The following is a 15,304-nucleotide window of genomic DNA, read 5'->3' on the forward strand; positions in this document are numbered from 1 at the left end:
AAGATTCCAGTTGTCAAGTCTTTCTAACAACCCTGTTTAATTACAGGTTGAAAAGCGTCTTTCAACCCACTCATATAGCTGAAGTCATCAGCTAGATATGACCCATACCACCCTAAGAAACCAACAAACAAACCAAGTCTGGATAGTGGTGCAGAATTAATTAATGCCAGTAAGCAATATGGGTATGCATCCAAGGTCCTGTCGGAAACAAGACCGGCTGCCCACTGGGCTGCGTTGCGAATAATTCCAGCCCCGATCGCTCTCCTACACTGCAAAAGGGCTATCCGCCGCTCCAACGCCTGGCCATAACAATTCCACCTTGCGAGATAAATATAGAGCGCGAGGGCACTTGATGTACAAATACATTATAATACTCCCCAACGACGTGAGCGCGCCGCGGCCAGACCAGACTAGTACCGGTCCCCAAAGACACCGTGTCCAAGTTGGGACGCTTCACTGGGAGCGCTAGCAGCTCATCGTTATCAGATAGGGTCAAATCAATACTATGCCGACGCCTCCTTCTCTAACGACCTCCTACATCGCTACTCTACCGGCGCCCACGTCGTCTTCCTAGCCGGCTGCCCGGTATACTGGAAGACGAAAAAGCAGACCTATGTAGCACACAGCACCACTGAGGCAGAGTTTACGAACCTTACACCTGTTGGATTTTTACATTCAGACCGAAAAAAATATGAAGTGTTGTGTTCTCTTCCATTTCTCCTCTCCTCTGGCCATGCCAGAGGTGCAGGTTTTATACATATGAGTGGTGGCGAGCTGTGTGACAATTTTAGCTCACATCAGCTGAATAATCTAGTATTTATCATCCACTAGAAGATTCCATATGGTGAATTCAACAACACCCGCCTCACAGTCCGCCCAATGGATCAATCAGCTACTCAAGGACTTCGGGGCACACCAGCCACTCCCTATCGTGTTATTTACCGACAGCATAAACGCCAAAATCAACGTCCTGAACCCCCTCAACGCAGCCCGCACTCGCTGCATCGATATACGATATGAATGCATCATTAACAAGGTCAAGAAAGGCATGATTAACGTGGTCCACGTCCCCGGGGCCGTGAACGGAACTTCTCGCACACACACTCAACACCAAAGCGGCATGAAGCGCACCGAGTGTCTGCCGCTGCCAAAGGCTGGGCCAAGAGGTAGGCGACAAGGTCGTCATAACCAGCCGCTGAGGCCAAGTACAGCGCCGTGCGGCCATGGCTGTCCAAGGTGCCAGCACTGATTCCTTCGGGAATTAAGCGCTGTACATCTGCCTTGGCAACGCCTTGGCACCCGCTTGCGCAGCTTCGTGTAGCCCAGGCATGCCTGGATTCTCGACATAGAAGATATGCGGCGGGAAGCAACAGGCCTACGACAGAGGGATACAAGCCTCCAACAGTGAGTAACAGGAACAGGGTGTAGAGAACCAAGCAACAAAGGACCAGGCAGTAGAGAAAGAATATGCCACAAATATTATGAGCCTACGCATAAAACACAAGCAAAGCAACAGAACGAAACGTGCAACTCACTGTATCCCCACGGGGACGTCGTTGCCCGCGGGGTCCTTAATCTACACGGGGGCGCCGCTGACACCGGGGCTGGTGGCCACGCCATGGCTGATAACCTAATCCTCTACATCCTCGACCTTGGACGACCTCATCCTCCATATCCTCGACCTTGGAAACGTCCCCCTGCAGCTGTTGCGCTCCGGCCGGGTAGCCGTAGACGTAGACTTGCTGCGTCAGGAGATTGTGCTTGAGCATGTAGGCGTTGAAGCCGAACCCGCCGCCTGCACTCCCTCCTCTCCTTCCTGCGCGGCGACGGCATCGACGAGGATGAGGCCGTAGTCGCATGAACTAACACGATTCCCCGCCTTGTACTTTTGCAACACGAAGCAGTCACGGCCTGAGACCTCCTTCGACAAGCTGCTGCCGGGGAAGCCCATGTCGATGCGTGAGACGCTGCGGCCGTCGTCCGTGAACAAGTTGTGGGCTGCCGTCAGGATGGGTATCTTGCCAGCCGGGATCACAGCCAAGTTTCCGGCCTTCTGCGGGAAGCTGACCAGGGTGCCAGTGCCAAAGAGCGGCTGCAAATTGGCTTCCTGGCCTGTAGTACCAGCGGCGCCGTCAGCGAGACAGACGAGTTCCAGCACTGATGGCATTCAAGCCTGCAAACCCATTTCCACAGTTCATCTGCTAGAGACGTAACGTTGGCTGCGTTCACAATAATAAATGTTTCCAAGGCCTGGCAGTAAAAGAATGCCAGCGAATTCCTTGCGTGGCAGGGCAAGAAGGTAGTGATGGGCGGGCCTGATGCGATATTTGGGCGTCGTCACCGGCCTCGATGCTTGCTTCAGTTGCTGCGAGGAAGCCCCAAGTAGGCGCTGGTAAAGCACGGGTCGTCCAGATTCTAGACTCGGGTCTCGGCCTAGGGAGTTTGCTTTTGCCACCAGCTTTTTGCAGCTCAGAGCACCTCGCTGCATTTCCGAGCCTCTGCATTGTCCGTCTGTAATGTACGCTCCTTCACTAGCCCCATCCGTCGAACTAGCCGGATCCGGACGAGACAGAATATCCGCTGCTGTAGGTGCGATTCCCTTTTCCGTCACGTCGCCCATCTTGACAACCTTGCCCTTCACCACAGCGATTACCTCGCGGATCGCGTTAGCGAACTCCACAACGAAGCCATCGGCTTTGGACGTCGCTAGGAGGCAGCCCTTTGGTGGGCCGACCTGCTGAAACGAGTCCGCAACCGTTGTGTGTTGTCGGTACCCTTCAGCATAACGTCTGAGGGAATTAGCCTACCGTTCCTCAAACAACCCAGGCGTCAACATGTCCAACATGTCAACGGGCGCGTTTGCCTTGTTTGTCTTCTTTGATCGCCTCCTCCTCCGGCTCTGTAGTCGCGTCCTCCTCTTCAGGCTCCTTGATCCCGTCGTCTGTAGCGGCGTTTGATACAGCAGTGCTCTTGCCCATCACGACCACCCAGTGCCACGACCACTCATGCCTGCTGCCTTGCACAGCGAGTGCAGAGCCCGCTTTGGCTAGGAAACGGGATTCCTGTCAAGCTCTCCAACAGAGATGACTTTCCAGAACTCTGGTCGCCCACTGCCACGAGCCATTTCAAGGGAAAAAATCAGCATCTCTGTGCGAGAAACGGCCAAGCACCAGAGTAGTAGGCATGCACACCTGTGGCAGTTCGGCTTCCGACGGTCCGAGCTGCTGCCCGCCAGCAACAACGGGTCGGACCCCAGCACGCAGGGCGTCGAGGCTGTGCACTTCAGTGTCAAGAAAGACAAGGTGCATCACCACTGCGGAATACCAGGGCATGAACCGATACGTCAATAGACAGACCGGAGTTCCCAGTGGAGATGCCTATGGGCAAGCCGTATTTGAACAAATGGGCTTTGTCAAAGAGCAGCCACGTCGCGTGCAGGCCATGGAGTATCTCCGGCCTGGAGTGCGTTGGGCTCTGGCGGCTAGGCCCTTAACATCCTCTAAACCCGCGTCCTGTGTCAGTCAGAGATCCCGAGGAGACGGAGCCCGAGGAGAGCAACGAGGAGAGCAACGACCCAAACCAACGAGACGGAGACACGCTTCGCCGTCTACCAATACCCCGAACTCGTCCAGGGCACCGCCACCATGTCTAGGGAAACGACGGTAAGGAGAAGGTTCGTCGACCTGATGGATGCGCCGCCGCCCGTCGTCGCGACTATAGCACATATGAGACCATTGGCTGCGCGCTGGGGGATTCCGGAAGCGGACGAGCAGGAGTTTGTTAATGGTATCTGCGACTCGATCGAGGCTGAAACCCCAGCCAACGAACTAAGACAAAGACATCTCTCCACCCAAACAGCCAACATGCATCCCCGAAATAAAAAAGACTTGAACAGGTAGATTATTCGTCGTATGCCTCTTCGTACCCTTCCTCATACTCTTGCCGTGCTTCATCAACCTCTTCACGATCACTGCTAGATGACGGGGCTGCATCGTCTGTTGACATCAGACAAGATGATTCTGGTATTTTTCAGAACGAAAACTTGAAAGCTGCTCACAATTCGGTATAAAGGGCGACGTGGACTGGCGGTCTCAACCGTGGCTTTCACAATTGTAGTCTTAGGCAGCAATCCCTATCTTGTTGGATTTTACATTCAGACCGAAAAAAATGGAATGTTATGTTCTGTTCAATTTCTCCTCTCCTCCCCTCTGGCATAGCCAGAGGTGCAGGTTTTATACATATTAGTGGTGGCGAGCTGTGTGGCAATCTTGGCTCACATCAGCTGAATAATCTATTATCATCTACTAGAAGATTCCATATGGTGAATTCAACATATCTTAGTTAGCATATAACCGGTGGAGGTAATTTGGTACCAAGTACCTCAATTGGTCAGGAGGTAGCACTCGGAAGTCTGGCAACCAGTCGAGTTGGGAGGTCCCTAGTCGAATTCTCTTCTTTAGGGCTGCTGAATATTTCGCACCAAAGGTGCACCGTGAGCCGTTTTGTGCGCGACATTTCGTCACCAGCGAGCAAATTGTTGGTCGGCGGGTTTGTTGGTGCTGCTGTAGCTTCTGTATGCGGACGCAGAGGTGGAGGAGGATAGTGCCCGGCACGCGGAGATGATGGCCAGCGTCGCGGCGGCGCTAAGAGCTGCGAAAGGCCGTGCAAGGCGCTGGCTGCCTTGGGGCTAGATCCTGGGGAGAAGGGTTGAGCAGCCTAACAGCGCCGCGGGCTGCTCCATCGGTCATGGCAAAAACGCCTTCTTTACTAGCAAGGGTGGGGGCGAGATGAGGGTAAATTCTGAAGCCCATGCCATCGATGATGACGGGCTCCATTTTGTATCGCCGTCGGGGGGGATGCCCACCAGCAACAACATGCCGAGCAAAAGGGCGAGCTCGGGGCTGCAACAGGTTAGTCGGAGACTAAGGCCCAAGAGAGAAAGAGAGAGAGAGAGAAAAGACAGCACATACCTAGGACGAAGCGTGGGTACTTCTGGGCAGGTCCAGCGGGCCCGAGAGAGCCCTCCTCCTCCTCTACTGGGGAGGGTGTGGCGTATCTCTCTCGTCCTCGCCTGTGTCGGGCGTTGTGGCGTCTCCTCCTCCCTCCTCATCAGTCGTGTCGGGCGTGGCCTCTGACTTCTCGCTCGTATAGAGTGTGACTGTTATCTCCAGGCTCGTGCCGGACGTGGTGTTGTCATGCCCGTCCGTATCCCCATTGGTGGGGGACGGTTGGCCGGCCTCGGCGGAAGCAGCATGTAGTGACGGGGCTGGAGCGTCTGCTTTTTCGCTCGTGTCTGGCGTTGGCGTTGCCTCTAAATTTTTGCTCTTGTCTGGAGCGTCTGCCTTTTCGCTCGTGTCTGGAGCATCTTCCTTTTCGCTCGTGTCTGGCGTTGCCCCCGACTTCTCGCTCGTCGAGGTTATGGTTTCGGCCGCCGACGCCTCCTCGTAGTGCGATGCGGGACCAAACGAGGTCCATTCGCAGTGGGTGGGAGGAGCCCTAGGTGTGACGGTCCGCCTTACGCAGTAGGAATGTCAATGGTTAAAGGCAGTAACGAGTGTAGATTTAAACTAAGGAAGGAAAAGAGGAAGTTATTGCAGGGACCGCGCAGGGCGCGGGGAAATAGATGTTGGTGCAGGGACATGGTGGGCGTGCGCATAGACCACACTCTAAATACAATGCGGCCAATTGAGTCAATCCCTGTCACGTGCGCACCGTGACACCAGGCGTCTGACGACGGCGTGTCGACGCCTCGAGCAGAGTGCGAATGCCGTCCCATGACCATGATGGGTCAGAGGTAGTGGTGACCTAGGCGGAGAGCTTCTCAACCGGTTTTTCGGGTGCGGTGGGCTGGTGGTCGTCGGTCGGGGGAACAACAAGATTTTCGACAAGCGTGAAAATGCTTTCTCGCGAGGTGAGCAAGGGTGTTTTGACACCAAGGGCCTTCATGAAGTTGAAGAACTGGCCCATATGGCAAGACTGCTCTAGAATACCCATGTGGTGATGTAGAGGCAACCAACAATAGGGTCATTGTCTTGGTTGGGGCTCGGTAGAGTAGAAAGTGAAGCATTATTGTTTTTACTAGTTATACCTCCGTTTTGTCACGTACGATAACAGTCTAGTAATATTGCCATTCTAAGCCACAACCTTAGCGGCAAGAGAGGTAACATTGGTATTGTTTCTGTGTTGCGGCTCTCACTTTACATGTGTTGACCCCTAAGCGCCTTCCGTCCCACCACTTACTTCTAACTCAAATGGAAGGCACGGCGCCGTTACTTAGTCAGGTTCCCTCCCAAATTCTAGCATTTTCTTTATGTGCTGGGCACAGGCCAAACCTGGTCCAGCCGGGTCTACTAAATAGCCCCTGCAGATCCTCCAAATGGCCCCTGCAGATCCACTATATCCATATTCTCCCAGCGGTGGTGGTCCACTCTATGCCACATAGATTTCCCGCCTGCGGGCTGATAAATTTTAGCTTCCCTAAGCAATTCATCACCTTTCATACATCGCCGTGCCTCGCGTACTTTACTAGGCAGCTGTTATATTTTCTGGCCCGGCCCGTTCACCTCTAAAACATTCCTTTCCCGACACCCGACCGACCTTCACAGCCCCCACAGCCCCCACTGTGACTCTTTCTTTTCTAGCCTTGCCTAGCACCGCATTCGGTAGCACTCTGTCGGAAGGGCCTACTCAGGTCCTTCCTTCTGTATATTTTCCCTCTTCACTAGTTGGGAAACGCACAAGTGAAATGCACGAGTGCTGCTTCCGCATTTGGGTGCTCTCCACGGTCATATGTGCTGACCACTGGGCCTCTCTCCATTAAATAACTTGAGAAATAACGGCCACGCAATTTTCGTGCCGCAGGATTGAAAAGTAGGTACGCATACATTATCATCATCATCATCATCATCATCGGCGTGGAAGTGTTCACCATGAGACCTGCCATCTTTCACCTCCAATACTCCCCACCTCGCACAAATAACCATTTCATTCACCTGACCCTCAGTATAGCTCAATTCGTCCTGAAGATCAAGAGATACATCGACCCGGTGGCTTGGCATGTCAATCGCAAAAATGGAACATATGCCGCGATCAGAGTGGTATATGTTCAGCGTTTGGATCTTCAAGCCCAAAGCAATTGAGCGAATCATAGCCGAGCTGAAAGAAGCAAGCCCCGTAGGTGCAAACCCCACTCTTGTACTTCCATGCCGTTACTGACCTGTCGTTGCAGAGTAATTCTCAGTTCACCTACGATGCCAAGTACAACTGGTTCCATGTCATCTGCCACCCCGATGACACCAAATCCATAAAGCAATCATTCAGCCACATCACTCATAAAATTGAAGCCGAGGCTTTTTACAAGGACAGGGACAAAATGTTGACTCCTGAAGGGGTCCTTCAGGTAATATCGCCCTCTCTATAAACGTGGCAAATTCCAGCCGTCGACTAACGCCAAGTGCCGGTAGGAAAACTTCGAGACCGACTTGATCAGCCTCGTACACACCTCGGGCACAGAGGCTGAGGCTCTCAAGGCTCTCGCCTTCCCAGAGCGGCTTTCACAGTTCAGTCACAAGGCTATTTGGGACAAGCTCGACTTTGAACAAGACCACTTTGGAACTGAACCTCTCATAATTCACCATATCGTCACCGAAACTGGCTTCAGACAGCTCGAGAGCGATACTGGCGCTATGATTTCTTTTGCCCCTTCTGGAGCCCTGGTTTACCTTGGGGCTAACAACCAAGAGTCGATCGACGAGATTCAACAGAGGCTCAATGTTTTGCTCAAGCTCAAGGTGAGTACCACGACTACCAAGTCTAGGCATCCAGAAATCCAGAGATTTAGAAGCTAACAAGTATACCAGAAAACTGCCCAGCCGCAGCCTGAGCATCTGCTGTTTGCTGAGGACTACGTTGAAAAAAAACTTCCAGAGCTCACGGCTGATGCCCGCTACATGGTCAATATCGAGCCTAAGCTAGCTTCTACAACTCTCTTGGATCGGCTCGAGGTCCAAGACCTGCAGGGCATATATACGAAACTCTACGAGGAAGGATGCTCAATCCGACTCTGCACATATGACTGCGACTTGAAATATCATCTCTCGTTGCTCGGCCCCCCAATAATCGGCCGATCTAGCAGAAAGTACATTTTTGGGAACCGTCTAATTGCCACCCCGAAGAACGCAGAGGGGTCCTTCTTCGCTGCAAATCCACAGCCGCCCATCGCGCTTGCCACGCCAGCCACGCCGGCCACGCTTGTTACCACACGGGTTAATCAGCATATTGACCCAAGTTTTACCCAGACAACTTATCGAGCGTCTAGCAAGGAAGAGAAGGCATCGAAGTGGATGCAATCTATCCCAGACAATACTGGCATTATATCGTGCCCCGGTAGTCCTGAGGGCGCTACCCAAGCCTCCCAGGTATCTGGTGCCATACGATCTGCAGCCCGAACCTCAACTGTTGGTTCTGTGGCACAGACAAACTCGGAACTTCCGGGAAAAGACACATTGCCGGTTCCGGACGACTTGATATATCTCGAAACTAGCACAGCACAGATCCCGCAGCCCAAGCCAGCTGGACATAAACAGACTATCGTCTCACAAACACTGGAAGAAGTCAACCCTGAGGACTTAGCGCGTCGTTTTAAGAAGTTGGTAGCATTTCCGTTCAACACTATGCCGAAATCACCTCTGGACATACAATATAATGGAGCTTATGAGATGACAGCAAGCACCTCCCATTTCCCGGGATGGCAATTTTTCCTGGAAACGGAGAAGAAAACTTCATTAGCTGACCAAACTCCCGGTTCAGGCATACGGTATACCGCCTCTGGATCTCTAATCGAATTATTTCCCAGTGGCTCTGGCAGTGGCTCTTCTAGTTCCCTAGGTGAATCTATTACCTGGAGCATGAGCCCGCTAGTTCCTCAGACGGTTTCTAAAACGACTAATCTAGGGCGTTCGGCGACACGAAGTGACTCTGTTGTAGGAGTGCTAGCCACTTCACCTTCCACTCCTACCACACCGACTCCCCTAGTAAAAGACTTAGAGAGGGACGAAAAGGATGCTCATCGATTTAGACGTTACTTGGAGTCTGGGGCCAATGGCTTCGAGATAATGAATCAGCAGGCAAAGTCGAAAAAGATAGCCCAACCTCTCGGAAAGAAGAATACCACTTGGGTAGAGAAGTCTCCACCGACCTTTACTGAGGAGATTCACGCAGCCATAACAAGGCTGCTCACCACGGGCCCCTATTTACGCGGAAGAGTCTCCGTAACTGCGGAATTTGGTCGGGCAATCCTTTTGAAAATGGACCCATCCGGCCTATCCTACAACGCCTCGGGGTCGCCTAGCAGTGGCTGGGGCAAAACAGTCCTAATAGACCTTTTGAACAGCTTGATGACCAAAGACGAAGCCTTTCAATTTACAACCATCCTCGGCACCTTTGCCGCAGATGTAGACACTATGATCAGTACCAGAGATAAAGACAATTACCTATGGAAGGAGAACCCGACCTCCTCTTGGACCGTCTATTCGTTTCATTGTTTCAGTACTAGCCCACCGGGCCGCTTTATTGTCGATATTATAGATGATCCGACGAATGGGTTCTCCTATAAGCTACAGCAGTACACTCGACGTCTCGGTTTCAACGCAAATGTCGCTGTTTACGTCCATGGATTGCTTCGCAACTGGGACTTGCGTATAAAACTTTCCCACGATGACGATGAAATCAACGAGCAACCATTCAGCACCTTTGCTAGGGCGCTCATAGATTCACTGAGAATTAGCAGAAACACCGAAGGACCAAGCGGCCTTGAGCTACAATTTCCCCTGAAGAGCGACTTTGGCGTGATCATTCGAGATGTCCGTGTTGCCACCAAGTGGCGTTATCTCAGCCCCGATGCCAGAAGCGTACTCAACGTCAGCGAAGTTGAGCAGCTAGAGGTTGAGCCTGTTGGTGGCGGTGCCTTCCACACCGGTAGAGGCAACCAAGGCGCACAGTCGGCTCGGTCCTGGACTCCAAAAACAGCCAAGAAGAAGAAAGATGAGGGAGAGTTTCCTCGCTGGTACGAAGCCTCCATCACCTCCACTAGGGCGGAGGCTCTTTTCTTGCAGAACAAGTCACTAGGCCTTGGCCAGAAAGCAGAGTGGGACGCCAATACCCTCCTCGAGCAGCATATTTTTGAGGACATCTACGGTCCAGCTCTACAGATGCTGAAGACTATGGACCATGTGGGTGGGAACGACAACAGCAACATTATGGAGAAGGTCAAGATGAATATACCCAGACGAAACAATCCGAAACCCGCTATGCCAGGTAACGTTCCCGTCACAAGGAGAACCCTTCTCACAACGAAGAAACGCAAGAGGGCCCTGAATTCTCTCACGCAAGTATCGGATTCGTTCCCTGCCGAATCTGATAATGTCTCTGCTGAGTTGCGCCCTTTCTGGTGAAGTCACAGGTTCAATACGGTGCAGGCATTTGCATCGCGTCGAGCACGGCCCTGAAGAGGACCAGGGGAATTCTTCAGCTTGTACGGTTCATGTATGGTCTTTGATTTGCACTCTTCATCGTCTCTGCAGGTACTGGCAGTCGTCTCAAGCTCCACGGGGAGCTCACTGCAGGCTTCTCATATTGAGCGGATCTTGGCTAGAAAGCGCAGATGTCTTGTCAAGCCAGGGATAACGAAAGAGAAAAGGCTGATGATCGATATTATGGCTCTACGGCAATTGTACGAGCGTAGAGCTACACGAAGTCAGGTGGATCTATGGCGACGACAACCTCGCCGATGCCCTGACGAAGGCCTCGCCAAACCGGGCCTTAGAGCAGTTCATCAACGACAACAGCGTCACGGTCAGCATGGAAGGGTGGGTCTCTCAGTAAGGAAGGCCTGGGTGGAAGCAGTGTACCAAGAGGGTTTAATTAGTAGCCTTCAGCGCGTTTTTCTAGCCTCGAAATAAGAGACTGCCAGTGTTAGAACAAGGCGCTAGCCAGCTACATAGGGGGCGGCGGTGGCGCATGGCCACGGGTTCCACATAAGTGGCCGTAGGCTATCTCTATCCTCTTGGCATATTTGTGCAGCGAATACTCGCGAACAGAATAGCGTACTCGCGAGAAGATCAGGGCCTAAACGCGCTCCACACTGCCCGAACCTGCGCTCTACACTGCTCGAACCTACGAGCCTGGCATTACAAGGTATAAATAGAAGACAAAACCTCTCCGAGAGATTACTTATCTTGGAAAGTGCTGTATTTTGACTTGATCGCCGAGTTGTGCGTTTTACTTTTTCCATGTTGTTTATTCACTGGTTCTTACTGTCATGCGTCGTGAAATATATGCTAAATTAACGGTAATAGCATCTATGTTTAGCAGGCAAATGTGGTAGTGGGGTTTCGCTCAATAATGAAGAGACAACCCAAAGCTATTGGCGGTAGTGTGTAAAGTCGCGGTGTGATGGTCCTCGGCTTCCAGACCAAAATTAACCATGATCTGAGGTCTTGCATGTCCAGGACAGTTGATCATGTCATGTCCTCTCAACTACATTTCGGTATCAGCCTAAAAGCAACCGACGTCCACCATTAGACCCTGGCAGTCCCAAGGCAAACCCACGTTGTATCAGGCCAAGAGGCCATGAATAAAATGCTCCCCAGTCAATCCGAATACAACTGAGAAATATTCCCGAAAGTGGCTCTCCCGGAAAGAAATGCAACATCAGCCCACTCAGTAGCTGAGAAATGGTCTCCTAACTACCTTCTTCTTCTTCTTCTTGGGTGCCCCAGTTTTGGGTGCCATGGCTTTGGGTGCATCAAAGAAGCTCTTGTTACCCTCCTCGCTCTTGTCGATCCATGCAGGGTCGGCGGCAACAAAATCGCTTCGCTCACCACTCTTCCCATGAGCGTCTGACTCTTTCTCCTTCTTGTGGGTCAGCAGTGTTGCAAATGCCATATTGAGAAGAGGCTCGGCGTGAGCCTGGTCTTCGATACTGTTAGACTCTGCCACAGTCAAGAATGGCGGCTGTACCTTGCCATTGCTTCCCACCTCATCAGTAGACGAAGTTTGGAATTTCTCTCGACCCTGTCCTATAACGCCAACCTTGTTGTCGGAGAAGCGACGGTCGTGGTCGCGTATCACCTGCCCTATATCCTTAACCAGCCCCTCTGTGCCAGCATAGAAATTTTGATTGATCCTGTCTTTCCGCTCGGATGCCGACTCTGAGGACCGCTCAGTTACCCGAGCTTGGAGGTTCTCGTACCAGCGTTTGTCCACCGGAGTGTATTGCCCAGTAAAGTTAAGGGGGAACCCATGGGGATAATAATGCCGGGCTTTCTCAAAGGGCAGTGTATCGCGGATCTTCTTGAAATTCGTACCATCTGTGCTATCATCGATATTTTCATCGGTCCTGTCTCTCGGCTCGGATGTCGACTCTGTAGACCGCGGCTCAGATATCAACTCTGTGGACCGCTGCTCGGATATCAACTCTGTGGACCGCTGCTCGGATGTCGATTCTGTGGACCGCTGCTGGTAAATCTTTGTTGCCTGAGCTGGGGGGTTCTCGTCACAGCGTTCGTCCAGCGGAGTAACCGGAGTATATTGCCCGTCATAGTCAAGAGGGAACCCTTGGGGATAATAATCCCGGGCTTTGTCAAAGGGCAGTGTGTCGCGGATCTTCTTGGGATCCATAGCATCTGTGCCAGCATGGAAATTTTGATTGATGCCGTCTTTCGGCTCGGATGTCAACTCCGTAGACCGCTGGTAAATCTTTGTTACCTGAGCTGGGGGGTTCTCGTGCCGGCGTTCGTCCACCAGAGCAACCGGAGTATACTGCCCAGTATAGTCAAGGGAAAACCCTTGGAGATGAAAGTCCTGGTCTTTCTCAACGGGCAGTGCATCGCGGGTATTCTCGGAATCCGTAGCATTTGTTCCCGCATAGAAATTCCGAGGGAACACTGGGGGAAAATAATCCCGGGCTTTCTCAGAGGGCAGTGTATCGCGGGTATTCTTAGAATCTATAGCATCTGTGCTAGCGTGGAAAGTTCGAGGGAACACTGGGGGATAATAATCCGGGGCTTTCTCAGAGGGCAGTGTATCGCAGGTATTCTTGAGATACATAGCATCTGCATGTGTGAAAGAAGTGCCGAGAGGTATGGTATTGACAGTGGGATAGGCGACGTGGCTGCTGTGGAAGCCAGCTTGATGGGCCATGACGCCGTGTCCGCCCGTGGAGAGGTGATTGAAGGTTTTGGAGAACTGGTCTGTTCTCCCAAATAGCCCACCGTGTCCACCCGTGGAAAGGGGATTGAAGGTGTTGGAGAAGACGGCGTTTGATGCCGAGTTTTGTTTATAGCCAGGGTCAAAAGCAGTAAAGGAATCGGATGGCGTGTCTTGGTCAAAGTAGAGTGCTGAGCCTCCAACTGCTGATGGCCCGAATTGTCCTTGTCCTAGCCGACGACGCGCTGTCAGTGGCTGAGGTATTCCAGCAGAACCGACGGATAAGCCAAATGCTCCAGCGACGCGTCCTCCCTCACCAAACTCCGAGGTCAGAGGTATTCCGGCAGAACTGATAGTTAAGCCAAATGCTCCAGCGACGCGTCCTCTGCTACCAAACTCCGAGGTTAGAGGTATCCCGGCGGGACTGATGATTGAGCCAAATTCTCCAGCGACGCGCCCTCTACCGCCAAACTCCGAGGTCAGATAGGAGATGGATGAGTTTGCTTCGGAACGGTTGATGGCAGAATTGCCTTTCGGAGTGGATGAGTTTGAATCGGAACGCCTGATGGCAGAATTGCCTTTCGGAGTGGATGAGTCTGAATCGGAACGGTTGACGCCAGAATTGCCTGTTGGAGTGGATGAGTTCGATTCGGAATGGTTGACGCCAGAATTGCCTGTTGGGGTGGCCTTGGCAGGTGCTTGCTGTGCTGCCTTTTGCGCCGCGTCTCCACCACCACCAGCACAGGCGCCGCGGGGCTGCATGTTCAGGAAGGGCCGACCAGGCTGGTATGCGCATGCATGTGGAGAGAGCTTCTGCGAGCCGACAGAGGCTCGCGCGCCTGTCGGCGACACACCTGACTCCATTTCTTCGTCCAAGCAACACAAAAAGCATGCACTACCACGAAAAACCCGCGTCCGTACTCAATTTGGTATAAAGCGGACGAAAATCGAGGCGTGCCTCGGGGATGGGCCTGTGGGAATGACTGGGCCTGTGGGAATGACTGGGCCTGCGGGAATGACAAGGTCATTTGTGCCGCGAAAGGGTTGCGTGGTTTTGTTGCTCGCGTGGTTGTGTTGCTCGCATTCTTCTAAGTGAACAACGGGGAGTGACCGGGGGTCAACGTGCTGCGCACCGTGTGGAGCGGGTGGGGCCTGTGCGCTGACTTAATTGGTGGGTAGTTCCTGCCCCATCTAGTAGAGGGATAGTGTTGGAGACAGTATCAGCTTCTACTCTTCTCGTGGCTCGTTTATATGGGAAACATGTTGAAGCTACAATAAGGCGGAACATTGCAGGGCCAAAACACCCATTTAGTAGAGGGACAGTGTCAGAGAGAGTATCAGCTTCTACTCACTCTCGAGGCTCGTTGTAGAATAATGGCTATATAACTATGGTAATATTATCGAGACGGTCGGCGGGGAAGTGAATGGGCGAAATCTCGAGTCTTGGGCGACGCATCTAAAAAGCAGTCCCAAAACCATGTACATCTATCGTCACATGTTTGGACGCTAGTCGCAACTATGGCTTCACTCTTCTGGCATGTTGTCAAAGTGTACAGCGATGTGTGCTGACAAAACGTCGTAACCTGCTAGTGTGGTAACAGTCGTAACCTGCTAGTGGGTTTAGAAAGCTTGCAGCCTACAACGCCATGCAGAATAATAATGTCTGGGAAGAAAGCAGTCCTAGAACTATATGGATTTATCGTCACATGTGTATTGGACGTTGGTCGCAACCTGCTGGTAGGTTCTAAAGCTTGCAGTCTGAAACGCCACCCAGAATAGTTGGAAGCCGGGCAATTAAGAGTGTGGCGGCCACGGACCTGCTGCGGATCCGGTTCCTCGTTACGAAAAAAGCCAAGGACAAGTCTGTGGATTCCGGCCGACGCTTGTTGAAAGTGGGTTTTGCTGTTAAACACGTTGATAAACTAATCATGGCAACTAATTTCACACCGTGGAAAAAATCATATGAACTACCGAAATCCCACGCGATCTTAGCCCTATGAGCTCGAACTAGACTATTAGGTAAGGACTCATAACTCTTTCTCCTTGTGCATGACACGAGTCAACTCATCGAATTATAGAAGCGCTTATAGAGGCTAAG

At 52.2% G+C, this 15,304-nt stretch overlaps 5 protein-coding genes across 5 annotated transcripts; 3 read left to right on the forward strand and 2 right to left on the reverse strand.

Moving 5' to 3' along the window:
• Nucleotides 1–811: 811 nt before the first annotated feature.
• On the forward strand, nucleotides 812–1,349 carry B0T26DRAFT_730022 (uncharacterized protein). The gene has a single exon (XM_060442996.1). It carries the CDS (start codon nucleotides 842–844, stop codon nucleotides 1,247–1,249), a length of 408 nt encoding a protein of 135 aa, XP_060290017.1. The 5' UTR covers nucleotides 812–841; the 3' UTR covers nucleotides 1,250–1,349.
• A 1,734-nt stretch (nucleotides 1,350–3,083) lies between these two features.
• On the forward strand, nucleotides 3,084–3,831 carry B0T26DRAFT_680890 (uncharacterized protein; the record flags this gene model as incomplete). Its single annotated transcript, XM_060440559.1, has 4 exons — nucleotides 3,084–3,302; nucleotides 3,355–3,462; nucleotides 3,522–3,673; nucleotides 3,807–3,831. 4 exons carry the CDS (start codon nucleotides 3,084–3,086, stop codon nucleotides 3,829–3,831), a joined length of 504 nt encoding a protein of 167 aa, XP_060290018.1.
• A 1,202-nt stretch (nucleotides 3,832–5,033) lies between these two features.
• On the reverse strand, nucleotides 5,034–5,782 carry B0T26DRAFT_756723 (uncharacterized protein; the record flags this gene model as incomplete). The annotated part of the gene is made up of 2 exons (XM_060446146.1): nucleotides 5,034–5,514; nucleotides 5,721–5,782. 2 exons carry the CDS (start codon nucleotides 5,780–5,782, stop codon nucleotides 5,034–5,036), a joined length of 543 nt encoding a protein of 180 aa, XP_060290019.1.
• A 1,289-nt stretch (nucleotides 5,783–7,071) lies between these two features.
• B0T26DRAFT_791920 (uncharacterized protein) lies at nucleotides 7,072–10,451 on the forward strand (the record flags this gene model as incomplete). The annotated part of the gene is made up of 6 exons (XM_060446862.1): nucleotides 7,072–7,173; nucleotides 7,229–7,399; nucleotides 7,464–7,790; nucleotides 7,860–8,264; nucleotides 8,397–8,612; nucleotides 8,718–10,451. The coding sequence occupies 6 exons, from the start codon at nucleotides 7,072–7,074 to the stop codon at nucleotides 10,449–10,451; spliced, it is 2,955 nt and encodes a 984-aa protein (XP_060290020.1).
• Nucleotides 10,452–11,718: 1,267 nt separating this feature from the next.
• On the reverse strand, nucleotides 11,719–12,678 carry B0T26DRAFT_756726 (uncharacterized protein; the record flags this gene model as incomplete). Its single annotated transcript, XM_060446147.1, has 1 exon — nucleotides 11,719–12,678. The coding sequence occupies one exon, from the start codon at nucleotides 12,676–12,678 to the stop codon at nucleotides 11,719–11,721; it is 960 nt and encodes a 319-aa protein (XP_060290021.1).
• Nucleotides 12,679–15,304: the final 2,626 nt, after the last annotated feature.

The sequence above is a fragment of the Lasiosphaeria miniovina genome, assembly GCF_030549165.1.
Source record: "Lasiosphaeria miniovina strain SMH2392-1A chromosome Unknown B0T26scaffold_8, whole genome shotgun sequence".
Taxonomy (NCBI): Eukaryota; Fungi; Ascomycota; class Sordariomycetes; order Sordariales; family Lasiosphaeriaceae; genus Lasiosphaeria; species Lasiosphaeria miniovina.

What these genes read in the sequence shown, in the direction of transcription:
- B0T26DRAFT_730022 (XM_060442996.1), top strand. Translation starts at nt 842, where the DNA reads ATGGTGAATTCAACAACACCCGCCTCACAGTCCGCCCAATGGATCAAT.